Raw genomic sequence first — 17,957 nt, 5'->3', positions numbered from 1 at the left:
AGGCAGAGTATTCCTGGCCCCAATTACTCACTGTGTCAGAAAACCTTTTTCTCATATCACATTTACTTCTTTCACAAAAAACTTTAAAGCTGTGACCTCTGGTTCTCTGTTATTTTATGAGCAGGGACAGTTTCTCACTTGTCTATTTTGTCCAGACGCTCATGATTTTGAAAACTTCTATCAAATCTGTGCTCAGCATCTCCTCTCCAAGGACAACAGTCCCAACTACTTCAATGTTTCCTCATAGCTGAAGGTTCATATCCCTGGAACCATTCTCCTAAGCCTCTTTTGCACTCTCTCCAATGTATTCGCATCCTTTGTAAAGTGTGGTGCAGCTGGTGTCTAACCAGTGACACCCCTATTGATAAATCCTAGAATATTGTCTGCTTTATTTATAGCTCTCACTAGCTATCCTGCCACCTTCAATGAGTTATACATCGACGCTCAGGTCACTCTGTTCCGGCAACCCTTGAGAATAGTGTTGCTTATTTCTACTGCCTCTCCATGTCTTTGTACTAAAATGCATCAGCTCTGACTTCTTTGAATTGAACTTCACCTGCCACCTATTCACCCACTCCACCAACTTGATATTGTTCTTTTTGAAGTTCTGTCCTGTTTTCAAAGTTTACAGTTTGTCTAAATTTTGAAGATCTCCTGCACAACATGATCTAGATAATATATTTACATCAAGAAAAGCAAGGCTTCAATATGAATCCCTGGAGAGCTCCATTACATACCTTCCTCCAGCCTGAAAATACCCATTAACCATTATTCTCTGTATCCTATCCATTGGCCAATTTTATATCCACATTACCTACTGCACGTTTTATTCCATGAACCACAACTTTCCTCTCAAGGGGCATGTGGCACTGTATTGAACACTTTTTGCAAGTTTATGTACATCACATCAACAGCCTTGCCCTCATCCCTTTTTGTTACCTCTTCAAAAAATGCCAGTTAGTCTGATGTGTTTTTCCCTTAACAAATGCATATTAATTTTCCAAATTATCTCCCTCTTTTCCAGGCAACTATTAATCTTATTCCAAATAATTGTTTCATTAAGTTTCCCACCACAAAAGTTGAACCCTCTGCTTTGTGATTGCTGGGTTTATCTTTAAAACTTTCCAAACAGAATACTGTCCAAAAAGTTATTGATTCATTTTTGATACCACAAAGCCCAATTTTAGACCCACAGAGGAACAATTTAGCAAATTCAAGACCTATCCGCTTGCCTAAAGTCAAAATCAGCACAAGGATTTATCTTTTGTTGTTTGTATCCAAATTCAAAATAGACTTTGCAACCAACATTTTCTATTTGTTGTCACTGTAGATTGCATTGAGCAACAGGGAAAGTACAAGACAGTTCAAAAGTCGATGCACTGGTTTAATCATGAAAACAATTCCTTCAACTGAGGCTGAAGGTACGATAAAAATCCATTAACAACAGCCTTGACTCAGTTTGCAGTTCAGTTTCTTGATTTTTCTGTGTTAGTTATATGTATGATTATTTAAAGCCATGATATCTATCATTTTTTTGTTACTGTTTGATTTTAATTTTAGTTAATTTAAAGACGAGTGTCGCCCTTCAAACTTCATTCATAGGTATCACTTGCTGCTGATAGCAACAAGCTCAGAATTAAGCTCTTCTTAAGTTCCCTGTAAATGTTCTAATCGACCCAAGCATGTAAAAAAGGAAAAGTAGAAACTCTCAAATGTAACAGCCCCGGAGTTGATTATTGACGCACTTCTGGTTCAAAACTGTCAAGAAAAATATGTAACATTTTAATTTCCCCACTTAAAAATTCACAAAATCTATCCGTTCAAAATATTAAAACTTTTAGTTATTTTTGCCACTGCATCTCTAAAATACTTCAGGAATTTTTTTTAAAAAGGCAATCAATAGTTTGCATTGTATAATTTTAAAACTGCTTTCCATTCCTGCAGTTTATTATTTGACTTTAATCTCAAGATCTCAATTCAGTAGGTGCCTTTTTAAATCTTATCAAATTATTTTTCTGCTGAAGCAAGGATTTGTATATTGTAACTCTTTTAAGGAAACAAAATGTAAATCTTAAGATGATAAAAAGGAGTGAATATATTTACTGTTCATTTCTAAGAATATTGGATTTGAGATTTTTCCCGCAATGCTGTCACATGTTAACCTGTCACTCAGTACAAGCAAATATTTGATGTTGTGAAAACTAAATTGATAGTCCCTACCCCGCCTCATTAAATGAGATATGATATTTCAAATAACAGTTCTAACTGAAGTATTTCAGGAATGTCTTCTAACCCAACAAACTGCAATATTTTGGAAGAGCTGGTGGAAATAACAGTAGGCCAACCCATATATGAAGTATTTTGCAGTGCAAGAAATTTAATGATCGTATGATTTTACAAGTATATTGCAAAGTCTGTTTGACGGCAGATATAAATTGCTTATGGAATTCTCAGGAAGAAGAGCCTTCTGCAATGTAAAGATGTCAGGAAAGTAAAGGGAATAGAAGCTAACCACCAAATTATTAAAATAAAACTTGAGTTATGGAAACATTTTCCTCTATAGATTACACAGGGACAGGGGTCCAAGTCTCTTCACTAGACAAGCAAAGGCTATGAATAAACTTAGCCAGTGCAATATACATATATATATACTTACAAATTAAATTATTAGTGTACCCAAGTTGGTAGATACATTTATGATACTGTTTACATGACACTCATCTAGTTTGGGAACTGATATGTGCTAAGAAACAAACAGAGAATATCATAGGAAGAAGCAGTTTCTCATTTGTAAAAAATGACTGTGACATAATTTTTGACCAATCAAGGATGTTTTGACATTAATTAAATAACCGAACTAATCACTAAATTGAGGCAGTTATTACTGACACATATCAATGTTTCCAAGCTTATTGTTTACTATGTATTGGAAATAGCATTCTTTTCACTTAGTTCAGTGGGATGGCAGTAGCTACTATTCTTTGTACAAATGATCCGATACTTGACATTGTATTGTGACTTAAGCTGGAAGTGAATAGAACATTATCAAAGAGCTACAGAATGACTGGAAGATTACATGACATTCTGTTATAACTAATTTTTACAAAATTACAAATGATTGTATAGCCATTTAATTTAGCCTCTGGGTGTTGTGCAATTTGTGTTTTACAGATCTTGTTTTCCTGAATGTAACCATCTCTGAGGTAACAAACAAGTTAAACCTATCTGGAAAAATATCTTTGGTAAGTGAAAACTGTTATGCAACAGGATATTTGTCAAAAACTGTGGTACATGGGATTGACAACAATATGCTCATAGCTAGATTAAATCATCCGTGATATTCGATCACATGGAACTGGGAAACAAAGGGTGAAGGTTCAAATGAAATGCTGCTCAACCATTCTTCTGTAACCATGTAAATATTTAATAAATGTTCATGAAGCTGCACTAGTTTGGTGACTTGTTCCTAGTTTTGTCAGGCTGTCACACCTTCTTGGGATATTCATGTAAAAAAATGAAATGGTCACATAATGGTGACTTATCGGAATATTGCTAAAATGGTTTACAAATAGTTTTGTGCTAGTCATGTCCCACAAACAACAATGAGATGAGTAAAGTAGTAATCCATTAATTTGATGCTGTTGCTTCCACCCCTGCCTTAGTTCATTTGCTGCTGCAAGTCTCATCTATCTCTTTGTTATCTGAAGATTTGACCATTCCATGAGTATCCCAATCACCCTTCCTAAACTTTGGCTCATCCAAAACTCTGTTGCCACTATCCTGACCTCTACCACATCTCTTTTAATCGTCATTCCTTATACATGTGTTGAATCATGCTCTGGCAATGCCTCTACCTCGATGTACTCCCTCTATGTTTGCAAACAAGGCAGTGATAATAACAAACTATATTTGCTGGACTAGCTTTCCTGGCAGGCTGAGCTAATAATCCTGAGACATTGGTTCAAATCCCACAGCAGCAGTAAGGGCAAGAGATGTTTGGAGGTGAAACATGTGAAGGTGAGAGAGGGTGGAATCGAAAGTAAAGTATTCCAGTTTGAGACAAGAGCAGGAAATTGGTCAACAAATCAATAAATCAGAAAAAAAAGAGGTGCGGGAGGTGACCTTTGTTGAACTGAGACAAAGACTAATCCACAAAATAGCTAGAATCCATTTAGATACTAACGCCTAACACCACCTATTCTGTGAAAATTGAATGTTGCTTGACATTCAAACAGGGGAGCAGCGTGTTCAGGGAAGGTGACTTTTGGGGCTCCATTCAAAGATGAAAATACAAGTCTGTCAAGCCATCCTGGTGGGAAATGAAGGTGTGGAGTGAAAAGGACATTGAAAGTGAAAAGGAAACTGTTAGGGTCAGGAAACTACTGTAAATGTCCGAAGTTGAGCGATGGAAGCAACTGGATAGAGACTATTCAAAGGGAAGCAAACAGCCAAGCCAGGCAGAAACGCTGGCTCAGCTACTGATCTGCTTACTTACTTGTTAACCGAGACATTGTGGGTTGTTCAGGTTGGGGTGGGGGTTCCTGGAAATATGCAAGGAGGTAGGAGGTTACTTATCATTCCATTAATGACATATTTTTCGTGGAACCCTATAAAGATATTTGAGAGAGCTGTGTCTAGCAATGTGTTGATGATATGTTTGCTATATTTGAATTAGCATGTACAGATTTCCCCTCACCCCTTAATGAGCTCCATCTTATGCTTTAAAATTCAACAGTCAAATAAGTACCCTTTCCTCGATATGCCGTTGAGAATTTGACTACAGGTTCCACTACATTTGTGACTGCAAACCACCCCTGACCTATCGATACACGTGTTAGCATTTCTGCACTGCAACACACTGTATAATTGGTTGCCTTAACAACCATGTAAACTGGGCTCAAGCCATTTGTTCAGCATGCAGGCTTGATGCTGAAATATGATGCACATCATATGGGTTAATGGTCAGAGAGTTTCTTGCTGTGTATGGTGCAGCCATGAACAAGTCTCTATCCAGTATTTAGATGTAATTCCATGAATGGATAACATTTGTAAAATAATCCTATGCATGCAAAGAATTACCCAGATAACTAATTTAGGACTTTATTTTTATTCATTCGCGGGACGTGGGTGTCACCAGCTAGGTCAGCATTTATTGCTAATCCCTAATTACCCAGAGGGCAGTTAAGACCCACATTGATGTGGGTCTGGAGTCAGATATACAGAGCAGGTAAGGATCACAGTTTCCTTCCCTAATGGACATTAATAAACCTGATGGGTTTTTTCAACAATTGTCAATGGATTCATGGTCATCATTAGACCCTTAATTCCAGATTTTTATTCCAATTCCACCTTCTGCCTTGGCATTCTGATACTTCTGGAGGACTTGACTGGAATATTTCACTGGTGATTGGGGAATGCCTTTGCACATTGCCACAGGCAACAAGAAAATTTAAATAAACATTGTCAGGCTCAGAGTTTGGTGCGCCTGCTTATATTTTAGGTTACATATATTAATGTACAGAGTGCTGTTCTTTATAAACAAAATGATATGTACACACACTGCCTGTTTCAATTCAAAATATATGTTAGCCATTCTCTGGTTCATTTCTTACATCACTGAGTTGACAAATTGGAGTCAATTTGCCTGGTCTAAAATTCCAACAAAGCTTTGCAGTTAACTGTTAGTCATCATCCAACTGGTACATTATCTATGGTCCTGCTTGTACCCGTCATAGAGTCATAGAGATGTACAGCACGGAAACAGACCCTTCGGTCCAACCTATCCACGCCGACCAGATATCCCAACCCAGTCCAGTCCCACTTGCCAGCAGCCGGCCCATATCCCTCCAAACCCTTCCTATTCATATACCCATCCAAATGCCTCTTAAATGTTGTAATTGTATGAGCCTCCACCACTTCCTCTGGCAGCTCATTCCATACACGTACCACGTGAAAAGGTTGTCCTTAGGTCTCTTTTTATATCTTTCCCCTTCACCCTAAACCTATGCCCTCTAGTTCTGTACTCCCCCGGCCCAGGGAAGAGACTTTGTCTATTTATCCTATCCATGCCCCTCATGATTTTATAAACCTCTGAAAGGTCACCCCTCAGCCTCCGATGCTCCAGGGAAAACAGTCTCAGCCTATTCAACCTCTTCCCATAGTTCAAATCCTCCAACCCTGGCAACATCCTTGTAAATCTTTTCTGAACCCTTCCAAGTTTCACAACATCTTTCCGATAGGAAGGAGACCAGAATTGCATGCAATATTCCAAACGTGGCCTAACCAATGTCCTGTACAGCCGCAACATGACCTCCCAACTCCTGTACTCAATACTCTGACCAATAAAGGAAAGCATACCAAATGCCTTCTTCACTATCCTATCTACCTGCAATTCCACTTTCAAGAAGCTATGACCCTGCACTGCAAGGTCTCTTTGTTCAGCAACACTCCTTAGGTCCTTACCATTAAGTGTAAAAGTCCTGCAAAGATTTGCTTTCCCAAAATGCAGCACCTCGCATTTATCTAAATTAAATTCCATCTGCCACTTCTCAGCCCATTGGACCATCTGATCAGGATCACGTTGTAACCTTTTTCGCTGTCCACTACACCTCCAATTTTGGTGTCATCTGCAAACTTACTATCTATACCTTTTAACTTGCCAACCAATCAGCTCTCTCCTCTCATGCATCATTTATATTGTTTTCCTTTACATTTCCTTTCATGCAATTTTTTTCTGATAAGTGCAAGACAAAATGTGCTTTTGTTTTGGAGCAAATTTCAGAGTCAGTTAGAAATTGCATTGGGAATACTTAAGTAACTGGTAACCCAATGGCCTTGCTGTTGGTTTATGTGTTAATGGCTGAAGACAGCTAGTCTGATTGATTATAAGGTTCCTTCTAGGGTTGAGAAAGCCCGCACTTGAGAATACTGATGACAGTCCTGCCTCCAGACACAGCCTGCTTGTTCACCTTACTCACCATCTTAAAAATTCACTCCCTTCACCTTCAGTGCACAGTGGTATCAACGTGTACTAAATATAATATACAACAGCACACCCCACCAAAACTCCTTCAACGGCACCTACCAATTCCGTGCCTTCTACCACTGAGAAGGACAAGGGCAACAGATACACAGGAACACTATTCTTCAAGCTACACACTATCGTGACTTGGAAATGTGTCACTGTTGCTGGGTGAAATTCCTTTCCGATTATCTCTGTGGGTTAGTTACACCAGGTGAACTGTAGCCCTCCAAGAAAAAGATCCATTACCAATTTATCCAGAAAAATTAGAGCTGGACAACAAAGTGTTGGTCCTAGTCAACGATTCTTACTTCCCTTAAAGAATAAAAACAAGTACAATAATCCAGCAACAAAATACTGCAAATGTTGGAAATCTGAAATAAAAGCAGAAAATTCTACAGACAGTCACAAGGTCAAACATTATCTGTGGTTTCTCTATCCAAAGAGGCTACTTGACATTTTGTTTGAAATAAAAATGATGATGGTTTGGCCTGGTTTCAAACACAGGTTCAAACATCCCCTGTGTGTCAAGTAATCTTTCAGTGACTTCTCAAAATTATAAAACACTATTTGTGCCACTGTTTGGTCTGAATATGAATTTGCTGTTGAAGACCAGCGTCACATTTGCTGGCCAAATTATCAAACACACAGCTGGCCCCAGATGTAGAAGCTCACATCTAAAATTGCAGGACATCACATTCCAACAATCAGTGGATTGATTGAAAATGCAGATGCATTAAATTGCTGAGAAATGCAAGTTGATCACATTCAAACAACACAAAGCACTGGAGAATGTATCTGTCGGCAGATAATTTTAAACCGTTACGGACACTAGGTTAAACCACAATGGAATACTGTTTACAGTGCTGCCTGCAAAAAGGATATTAAAATACTAGACAAAACATGAGAAATAGTTGAAGGGATTTACCAGAACTGAGAGGATGCAACTATTAGTTGAACAGCTTAGGATTCTTTTTTTCTAAAATAGAGAAGACTGAGCCAAGATTTATTGGAGGGCTTTAGAATTATGAACTTTGGGTGCATAGAAACATTTTCACTGAGTTTAGATCAAAGGCATATAATGTCATAAGAAACTTATCAGTTAGTCTGTTTCTAAAAAAACAAATAATGGAGTAAAGAGGAATTATTTCTCAGAATGATGAGAATGTGAAATTTGTGGAGTGATTGAAACAGATACATTTTCCATATTTAAGGGGAGCCCTTTTGCACACACTAGACAGAAGCAAACAGATAGGAAAGATTTAGTAAGAGACAGAGGAAACATCTACAAGTTTAAATAGTAGGATAGACCAGTGAACCACAATGGCCAGTTTCTCTGCTACAGATTCTATGTGATTCCATGTAGCCTTGACAATGAAAGATGTAAGACAGTATTAGTGAAACTGCTTTAGAATATTTTAACCATATCAATGGCTAGTAAGGCAAGATCCCACTAGCAGCTTGACAGAGGGACTGCTTAATTGGAAACCCAAGATATTTGGTTCTTTAAGTCGAAGATCTGGCAAATAGCAGTCAAATTGTCAAGTCGATTATCTCTGTCCCTTGGAGTTTTTTAAAATTTGATTTATTGTCACAGTGAAGCGCAGTGAAAGGCTTTGTTTGCAAGCAGTACAGCAATATGAATAGGATAATTTAGCAAAGAAACAGGCCATTCAGCTTATCAAGCTCAAGCTGATTCTCTGAATGAGCAAACCAACAGGTCCCACCCTTTTGCCTAAAGATGATGAAATGTTTTCCCTTCAGTTGCTCATTTAGTTCCCTTTAGAAAATTATGAATGAATCTGCAACCAACACCCCTTCAGGCAGTGCATTCCTGAGCTTTACCAATTGCTGTGTAAAAACAGTTCTCCTCCTTTGATTACATTGCCTGTCCAAAATGCATTGGGCAGGTTGCTGGTTGGAGTTAGAATTCAGATTTTTAACCTCCCACTCGACCAAAATGGCACGTTTTAAGGGGATGAAATAAATCTCCGCATGTTCGATTCACCAAAATTATTGAACTCAAGTGATGTTGGAGTGAAATTAGTTGTGTGAAATAAGAGTGAAATAAATCAGTTTTGTTCAAGTCTTTTAATATGAATAATTCTTTTTGGAATTTCTAATCTTCAAATTTGTCAAGAAGGTTTTAGTTTCTTACTAACTAAGTGAATAAGCAACTATTTCTTACAGATTGAAAACAACAAGATCAAAACATCCCATATAAAGATTGAAATCCAGGATACACTTGGAAAATCTTTGGTTGTTTGTCTGGACAAGGATTCTAGAAGAATATACAAAGATGTTGTCAGGTTGGTGTCCACCTACTGTATTATATTGTCCAGTTTAAACTAGTTTTAAACTCAGAGTAGTGTTTAAATTCAGTATAGTGTTACGACACGGTGGTGAACCCTTCTGTTAATTAAACCAAACACCTAGAAAAGCTCACCTTGCCTCGTAATCTATCCCAACTTCCACTATTTAAAGAAAATAACATGATTTTTTATTAACTCTAAAAGCGAACATTAAACAACTATTCACAACTCTATGCCCTCCTTCGTCTTAACTGTTTATTACCCTGCCTCCAATTCTATAACAATATGCTGTTCCAATAAGACACTGATAAAAATTACATCAACTTAAATTCAGAACCATACAGCTGCTGTCATCTTCTGTGCCTTCACTCTACTGGCTGTCGAATTCCCTGGGTCACCTTCTTTCTTTTTACTGCGAGTATATTTCTACCTTTGGTAGAGAATTTTTCCTAATTTCTTGTATCTGTCTTGATGGCAGTTGCTTTCTCTCTAATTTTCAAAGTGTCTGCATTTTTACATCCGTAACATCGGATCGCCTCATTGGTTTGTGTTGTTAAAACAATAGATTCAAATTCAATTGAGTTTTAGTGTTCTGGAGTATAATTTAAACTGGTTAAATTTGAATTGTCAAAACAGCAACAAAAACTCAGTATCCATTTCACAGCCAAATGTCACACGTTTTCAATTTTCCAGTACACTCTGGGTCTGGCATCTAGTCACACACACAGGTGCTTATAATCTCTCAGTTCAGAACAGCATTCACTCTGTCTTAAAGATACAGTACATACCTTCAACTTCATAACAATAGTCATGGTTATGTACTAGCAATGCATCATAGAATAATTATAACACAGAAGGACGCCATTTGGCCCATTGTCCCTGCACTGATTCTATTCCCTCGTGCCAATCTCCTGCTTTCTCCCCATATTACTGTTCATTCATTATTGTCCAAAATAAGCGTTCAGTCCTCTCTCTTGAATGCCTCAGTTATAAATATTACAATGGATCCATTTGGATTCATCAGCAAATATTAAATTCTTCAAAAGGAACATTTTTATTCATTCAAGGCCTACTATAGTTGGTCAGTTTAAATACCCAAAGGTTAGCAATCAAGCCTTGCTACATGACTGTCTGATATCCAGTTTTTCACCAGGATTGTAGGTAGGGGGCTGTCAACCACAATTGGCAAGCATTATTATAAGTGATAATCCAGAAACATCGATCTGTGAAACAATAAGAAATAGTAAACTAAGGCTCTGCCAGCTCTCTCTCTGGTGAACACAGAAGATCCTATAGCACTACTTCATTAGAAGAGATGGGGTAATTGCTGAGTCAATATTTTTCATCAATCAGCATCACCAAAAACGGATCAAATGCATATTGGTGTTTGTGGGAGCTTGCTGTGCATCTATTAGCTGCCCTGTGTCTGAAATTACATCCATGACTGTACATCTGAAGGACTTCACTGACAGTAAAGCATTTTGGCATGGCCAATAGTCTTAAAAGGTGCTATTTAACCCAATCTTTTTAAATACTTTATACTTTCTCCACTGTGAAATTGCAGTAAACCTGAGGTACTTATCATGTCCAGTGTTCAATGAACACATTTAAATCAGCTGAGCTTAGAAGAAAATGAGTCCAGACTGTATGTACACATAAACACTTTAAGGGCTCCCTTTCTGGTCTCTCTTCATTCTTCTCTTGTTCAGAATAAAATCCCAAGGTAAAACCATTTATCTTGACTCAGTGTTGTATTTTGAATTTAACCTTCACCCTCACAAAAGGATTTTTTTTTTAAATATAGAAAGTAAATTTGCCACTTTTTAAAAAAGAATAAGTAGACATTTGATTGAATTTAAGAGTTTGAAAAATGTTGTTCATTGATTTTTGTTTTGTTTTAAAAACACAGCATTGAAGTCTCTCCTTGTTTGGAACCTGGATACAGCTTCCATAAAATGAGGTCACTGAGATTTGGTCACAATGGAGCGGAAAATGTTGGATTAACTAAGTACATGCCAAAATCCCTGTTGTTACCGATCAACACATTTGTAGGTATTCTGTAAGTTGAACTACCTGTTTCAACTTGGGCAACAGGTCACTTGCCTGAAGAAACCAATGATTTGGAGCTGCTAGAACTGTAGAACAGTCACAATTACAAGTCCAATTGTTCAGGAGTACCCCTTCTGTCTGATGGATTACTTAAGAACAATTGAGTCACACAATATTAGAGACATTTCCTTCAAACCTGAAAGCCCGAAGGGTGGAAAACGAACCTGCAGAATACCAGGGGCACTGGTCAGAGGAGCTTGAAACTGATTGAAAGTTACCTACAGCCAATCATAAAAGAAGGGTTTTGATGGTGAAGTTTTTTTTCCCCATCTGGAAGTTATTCTTGACATAATGGGCAGGACTCAGCATTGGGTCAAGTGGGTTCCCAGAATCTGCACTGTGCTAGGAGTACTTGCCCAACAATGATTTTATGTGAATTGGTTGATCAGTGGCCCAAAGATGCAACTGTTGTCTGGTTTAGATACAGTTGGCAGAATTTCATAGGAGGCCTTCCAGTATGGATGAAGTTGCAATATCCTATTTACAGATAAGGGAGAGAGAGGGCCACTCCATGTTGACATGTCATGAAAGCAACAGGGAAGCAGGCCATTCGACCCATCGAGTCCATACTAACCCTTCGAACAGCATCCTACCGAGACCCATGCTATGCCTGTATTCCTGTGTTCCCCACGCTGATCCACCTAGTCTGCACATCTCTGGACACTGTGGGCAATTTAGCAGGGCCAATCCACCCTGACCTGCACATCTTTTGGATTGTGGGAGGAAACCAGAGCATCCAGAAGAAACCCACGCAGACACAGGGAGAATGTGCAAACACAGCCAACGGCCAGGGGATGGAATTGAACCCAATTCCCTGGCACTGTGAGGCAGCAGTACTAACCATTGTACCACTGTGCTGCCCGCGTGTCCTCTCTCAATGTTTAACAAATGTCAACTTATCATTTGTGGAGGATGAACCTCGCCACAGGGCACCCTCTGGTGTAGACAGATGAGTGGAGATCAAAGACATCAGGTCCCCTGTCCTGCTGCTAGGAGGTCACCTCCAGTCAGGGTTTGATACTTGTCCTCCATTGATTTTTTAACTAGACTTTTTGGGGGGGTGACAATTTGACCTCATACCAGCCTCCAACTAAATGGCTGAAGGGGGCAGGATGGTATTCCAGAAAGGAGAGTAAAGTTCACACTTGTCCACCTCTTCGCCTAATCCCTTCCCATCCCACCCATTCCCGGGATGAATCTAGTCCTGTATTTCAAGAGACATTCTATTATTTGTGTTTGCATACATGCAGGTTTTTCGCTGTCAAAATTCTTTGTTACAAATTTTTAACACAGTAAAATTAGTCTAAACTGAATTCAGATCAGTGAAATCAACCATTCTAAGTGAAATAATTGTAATTTGAGTTTATAGCTATCAGTAATATTCACCCAGTGTTGGAACCCACTGTTGTAATGACTAGGTTAGCTGTTCATTTAACAATGTGTACTGGAATACTCAGAAATTGGTCTTCATTGGATGGAGTTCCATAAGTCCGTGTGGGCGGCACGGTGGCACAGTGGTTAGCACTGCTGCCTCACAGCGCCTGAGACCCGGGTTCAATTCCCGCCTCAGGCGACTGACTGTGTGGAGTTTGCACGTTCTCCCCGTGTCTGCGTGGGTTTCCTCCGGGTGCTCCGGTTTCCTCCCACAGTCCAAAGATGTGCAGGGTCAGGTGAATTGGCCATGCTAAATTGCCCGTAGTATTGGGTAAGGGGTAAATGTAGGGGTATGGGTGGGTTTCGCTTCGGCGGGTCGGTGTGGACTTGTTGGGCCGAAGGGCCTGTTTCCACACTGTAATGTAATCTAATCTAATCTAATCTTCTAGCACTGTGGTGGTGTCCCTATGTCTGGACTAGAAGCTCCATGTTCAAGTCCCATGCCAGCACTTGTTGGCCATGGATGGTGTATTTGTAATTAGTCTTCCAGCTCAGAAGGAGCCCATTCAGCCCCTCATGCCTACATCAGTCTTCAAATGAGCATCATTACTTCCTGTGAGTCTCCTGTTTTTCCCACATATCGTTCCACATTATTTTTATCTAGCAAATTGTCCATTGCCCTCAAGAATGCTTCAATTGAACCTGCCGCCGTCTCATTTCTGGTCAGTGCATTCCACACCTCAGTCACTTGCTAAATGACACTGATTTCTTTTCTCATACCATTCTTGCTTCTTTTGCAAATCACTTTAAATCTATGGCCTGTCATTGTTTCTTTTACAAGCAGGAATAGTTTCTCGCTAACCATTATTTCCAGCCCACTCTCAATCTTGAAAATGGCTATTTGGTCTCCTCTTGGTTTCCTTCTTTCCAAGTACAACCCCAACTTCTTCAACCTATCCTCTTAACTGAAGTTTCTCATGCCTGGAACCATTCTTGTAAAATTCTTTTGCACACTGTCCAATATGTGTACATCTCTCCTATAATATGGCAACTGGAGCAATACACAGTAGTTCGTTTGAGGTCTAACAAGTATCTTGCAGATTGATTGTCAGCCTGCAACTTCTTCCCCTCTGTCTAATGGCAGCTTGTAAAAGCAGGAGAGCTTCTTGGTAAGCCATCTTGAAACAGGCAATGGCAAAATACTAGAATACTTTGTCCATAAATGTGGACCAATCCAATGGAGGTTCATGCTTCAGTGAACAAAGGCAGGAGAAAATAATGGCCAGAAAGATGAATGGAGATGAAATTGCCTTTGTGGAGAGGGTAAAAAATATTTGGGAATACTTGACTAGCCCAGTGTTTGCCATGACTGACTAGTTATGATATTTGCTAGTTGTGGTATTTGCTAGTTATGATGAATTTTATTTAAACCAGTTGAATCTTTGGAATTCTCAATCCTACAGACTGAGTCACTGAATATCTTCAATGCTGAGATAGACAATTAAAATGTAGAGAAGTCAAGGTTTGGTGATCAGGCAGGAAGAGGGAGTTGAGAACAAGCTTAGATCAGTCATAATGAGCACTGGAATAGGCTTGAGGAGCCATATGATCCACATCTCCTTTTTGTATGTTCTTAAGAAATATACTTTAAAAATGAACAAAAAACAAATCCCCAGATCTCTTATTCAGTGATTTATTTTGTCTCCATTCAACTGAAAAGAAAATGTGCTTTCACTGACTATCGAAATGTCATAGTTAGGTGTGCAAATTTTGTCTTGAAACAAAAGTTGAAGCTCTATGTTGGCCATCTTTAGAATATAGTTGCGAGCATCATAAAATTGTAGCCTAAAAATAATTTTGTTCAGAAAGAATTTACAGAACTATTCATAAATATGTAGGTCCAAAACGCCTCAAAGGTGCTGGTGTTATTGCAATTATTTTAAGTTTTTAAAAAAAGTATCTCTTCAGATTCAGAATGAAGAGTGATGGACCATGTGACTGGAAAGTTGCTTCACTACATAGAAATAAATGCACTCTGGGTATGGAAGAGGTGGGTCACAGGGGGTTGTGAAGAAAAAATGATTTCTTCTGTTTACTATTTGGAACAAAGTCACAAACTCTTTCTTTCTGCTTGTAATTAGTCAAATAGGTTGACCATCAGCCTTTATATACTACTAATACACTTGATAATTTATGTAGAAATAATGAACAGAGGAAATCCTTCTCCATAACATCTTACACTGTTAATTCTGTTTGATTTGCCACCTGGCTACATGTCTGAAGTGTTTTTGATATGTACTTGTGTATTCTAGATATGTACTATTTATTGAAGCATGTTTCTGTAAAGCTAACATTATTTTTACATAATTAAAATATAACCAGATTGTTTAGTACTTCTGAAAATCTCTGAATATTTTTCACTAATAATTCAATAACATGCTTTGGGAAATGATTATTTAAAATCTGATTGCATCAGATGTTGCACTTTATCTCTCTGAATGTCTAAGTTTGAATTCACCCTTGCAATGGCCGAACTTTCTTCACTGATCACAGCTGTATAATAGTGTAAGGGTCTGAAGGAGTTCATACAGAAAAGTGCCCTAAGACAGCATCTACTGTGATGATACCACGTAGACTGGCAGATAGAATAGTTTTGGATCTTGAATGAGTAGCACCTACTCACTTTTCATAGTCATCATAACAATTTGTATTATATCAGTGTAACCACCAACTAGTTCCTACATGCAATAACCTGTATATTGTTCAGTACAAGAGCCACTTCTAATTAGACCAGTAAGTGGTTTTATTGTACCACAATAGATGAACCAGCTCCTGCAGGCTCCTTATATTCTTACAGGGGATAGAAGGAGCAAACTTACCCACGATGAGATAAAACTGTGGATGCTAGAAATCTGAAACAAAAGCAGAAACAGAAACGAGAGCAATTCAACAGGTCTGGCAGCATCTGAGAAGAGAAAACAGAGCTAACGTTTTGAGTGTGGTGGCCCTTCTTCAGAACAGGTCTTGTATTCATCTAACAAGGCAGGTGTTTCTTCTGACCAGACATGTTCTAGGCCTTTCATCAGGAGGATGACTTCATTGGTGTTTGTTTTCCTTACGCCCTTCTTATCAATCCCTCTCAATTCTGGTATTGAAATTACCAAGGAAAATCAGCTTATCTCCCTTTGGGACTTTTGTCTCATCTGTTGCTGCTAGGGTTAGGGTGCACACACTGTTGACTGTGGGGTACTGATTCCGGATTAGGGTGAGCTCAAAATGTACCTGATTATCCCACAGAGGGATCACAAAGATAATAGACATATTTGCTTTTTATTGGAAAGTGAACCCCATGAGTCCATGTTCTTCTGGCATACCTTTTCCACATTGCTCTTTGAGCTGATCTTCTCCTGCCCACCATGCCTCACTCAGGACAGTGATGGCAATGTCACGGCACTGAAGTTCCCAAGTAGTGATGGCAATGTGATGTTCAGATCTATTACTGCAGTTTCAGATCCTATACTTCATTTTGATTGGTTGAAAGCACCCTATGTGTGGGTAAAATATGGGGTGGCCACTCAAACCTGGGGAGTAACGTCTTTGTCCAATGGGAGTGATAGGTGAAGTGATTGGACACCAGGTTCTGCTGCATGGACAAGGCTAATATACATCAATGTTGCTGTTCTTATTTAAAAGCATCTTAATTGCTCTGTCTGCTGAGGGATTAGTGTCGAAGAGACTTCACGCTCATGTCCTTGAAATTTACTCCACTCTGATCTGGGCCCCATGTTCTCTCTCCTGGATGTCTTTAAGATTTCTCCATGATCCAGGTGTCATACTCTCTCTCCCAGGTTTCCTCAAGTTTTCTCAGACGCTGATCCAAGAATATATACCATTGGGAGTATACAGGATAGTGTGATAGTTTACCAAGGTGAAAATAAAATACTTTTGAAGAAGTACTGAAAGCCTTTGATAATGACTTCAATCTCAGATCAAATAAAATTCTTGAAAGAGAAAGATTTAATAGGGTTTAGTATACAAGGCAATATATTAATAACCTCTACAGAATAGCAGAGATTTGTGGCTTTGGTGATTTGAAGTCAGAATTCATAAGAAGAATAATTATTGTCAGAATTGTTGATGAGGCTTTGTCAAATTTATTACAGTCCAAGGACAATCTGACACTACAGAAAGTCATTCAGCTGGTGAACAAGGAAGAAGTTCAGAAGCAACATGAATCAATGAGAAAGGGAACAGATTGGCCACAGGAGATCAGCAGAGTATATTCACTTCCTTTGATATAAAATCACAATAATGCAAGTGAGAAATAAGTGCAACAAGTAGGACAGATACCAAACAATAAAAGTCTTACATGAGTTCTGGGCAAAGGCTGTTAAAGTATATGTTTTGTCTGTAACAGAGTAGGTCACTTTCAGAAAATGTCAAGTAGGACAAAGTCAAAGAAAAGCAAGAAGCAAATCATTGTCCACAAAGAGGTTAATGAGATAGGTCAATCTATAACAGAAGGAGAACCTAATTTATTCTAGGAGAAACAGGTAATTCAGACCTAGCATTTTGGCAAGAGGAAACTCACGTCAATGGCCATGTCACAAATTTGTAAGTGTGACTGATTCAATTCTGACTTTAGACACTCGGATGACTTGGAAGAGAAAGGTTTGAGCAAAGAATTTCATTTCCTTATCTTCCCAGGAAGAATTTGCAGTAACAATGACAGAGTTTGTGCCAAGCAAAAAGCAATCCTCAAATCATAGAATTGAGAAAAAGAACATGTTGATTTCACCAATAATGCAGGGTGAAAGTGAGTGTGTCTAAGTCACTCGACAGGTGAAGTAAAAAGGTTTACATATTTCAGCACAGATCTTCCAGCAGCTTGAGAACTAAAATCTGCTGACAGATTCAAGATGTGCCCATAACACCATAGAAACCACCAATGAGAAGGGCCAACTGATGCCCAAAAAGGGGACTAAAAAGAAGAAACTTCCTGCTTCAACAGAGCAGCTTTCCTCTGCAAAGGAAATCCATAGGATTAAAGGTCCTCAAGTTTCAGACATTGCACTGTCAGGGCAGCATTCAAAGTCAAAAGCCTTCAACCAAGAATCCTACACACCTACCAAGTCCAAAAC

At 38.8% G+C, this 17,957-nt stretch overlaps 1 protein-coding gene across 2 annotated transcripts in view; it reads left to right on the top strand.

Annotated features, from left to right (window-relative positions):
- The window catches only part of LOC122562082 (phosphoinositide 3-kinase regulatory subunit 6-like), a 95,626-nt gene extending 83,478 nt beyond the window's left edge, over positions 1–12,148 (top strand). For both annotated transcript variants that reach the window (XM_043714585.1, XM_043714584.1), the window contains 4 exons: positions 1,331–1,421; positions 3,172–3,242; positions 9,212–9,330; positions 11,243–12,148. In XM_043714585.1, coding sequence (XP_043570520.1) covers positions 1,331–1,421; positions 3,172–3,242; positions 9,212–9,330; positions 11,243–11,396 — 435 coding nt within the window. In that variant the 3' untranslated portion in view covers positions 11,397–12,148. The remainder of the gene's footprint in view (positions 1–1,330; positions 1,422–3,171; positions 3,243–9,211; positions 9,331–11,242) is intronic.
- The last annotated feature ends 5,809 nt before the right edge of the window (positions 12,149–17,957 follow it).

Source organism: Chiloscyllium plagiosum, chromosome 24, assembly GCF_004010195.1.
Source record: "Chiloscyllium plagiosum isolate BGI_BamShark_2017 chromosome 24, ASM401019v2, whole genome shotgun sequence".
Classification (NCBI taxonomy): Eukaryota; Metazoa; Chordata; class Chondrichthyes; order Orectolobiformes; family Hemiscylliidae; genus Chiloscyllium; species Chiloscyllium plagiosum.
Note: the sequence above shows the minus strand (reverse complement) of the source record. Positions and strands in the feature narration are given on the sequence as shown.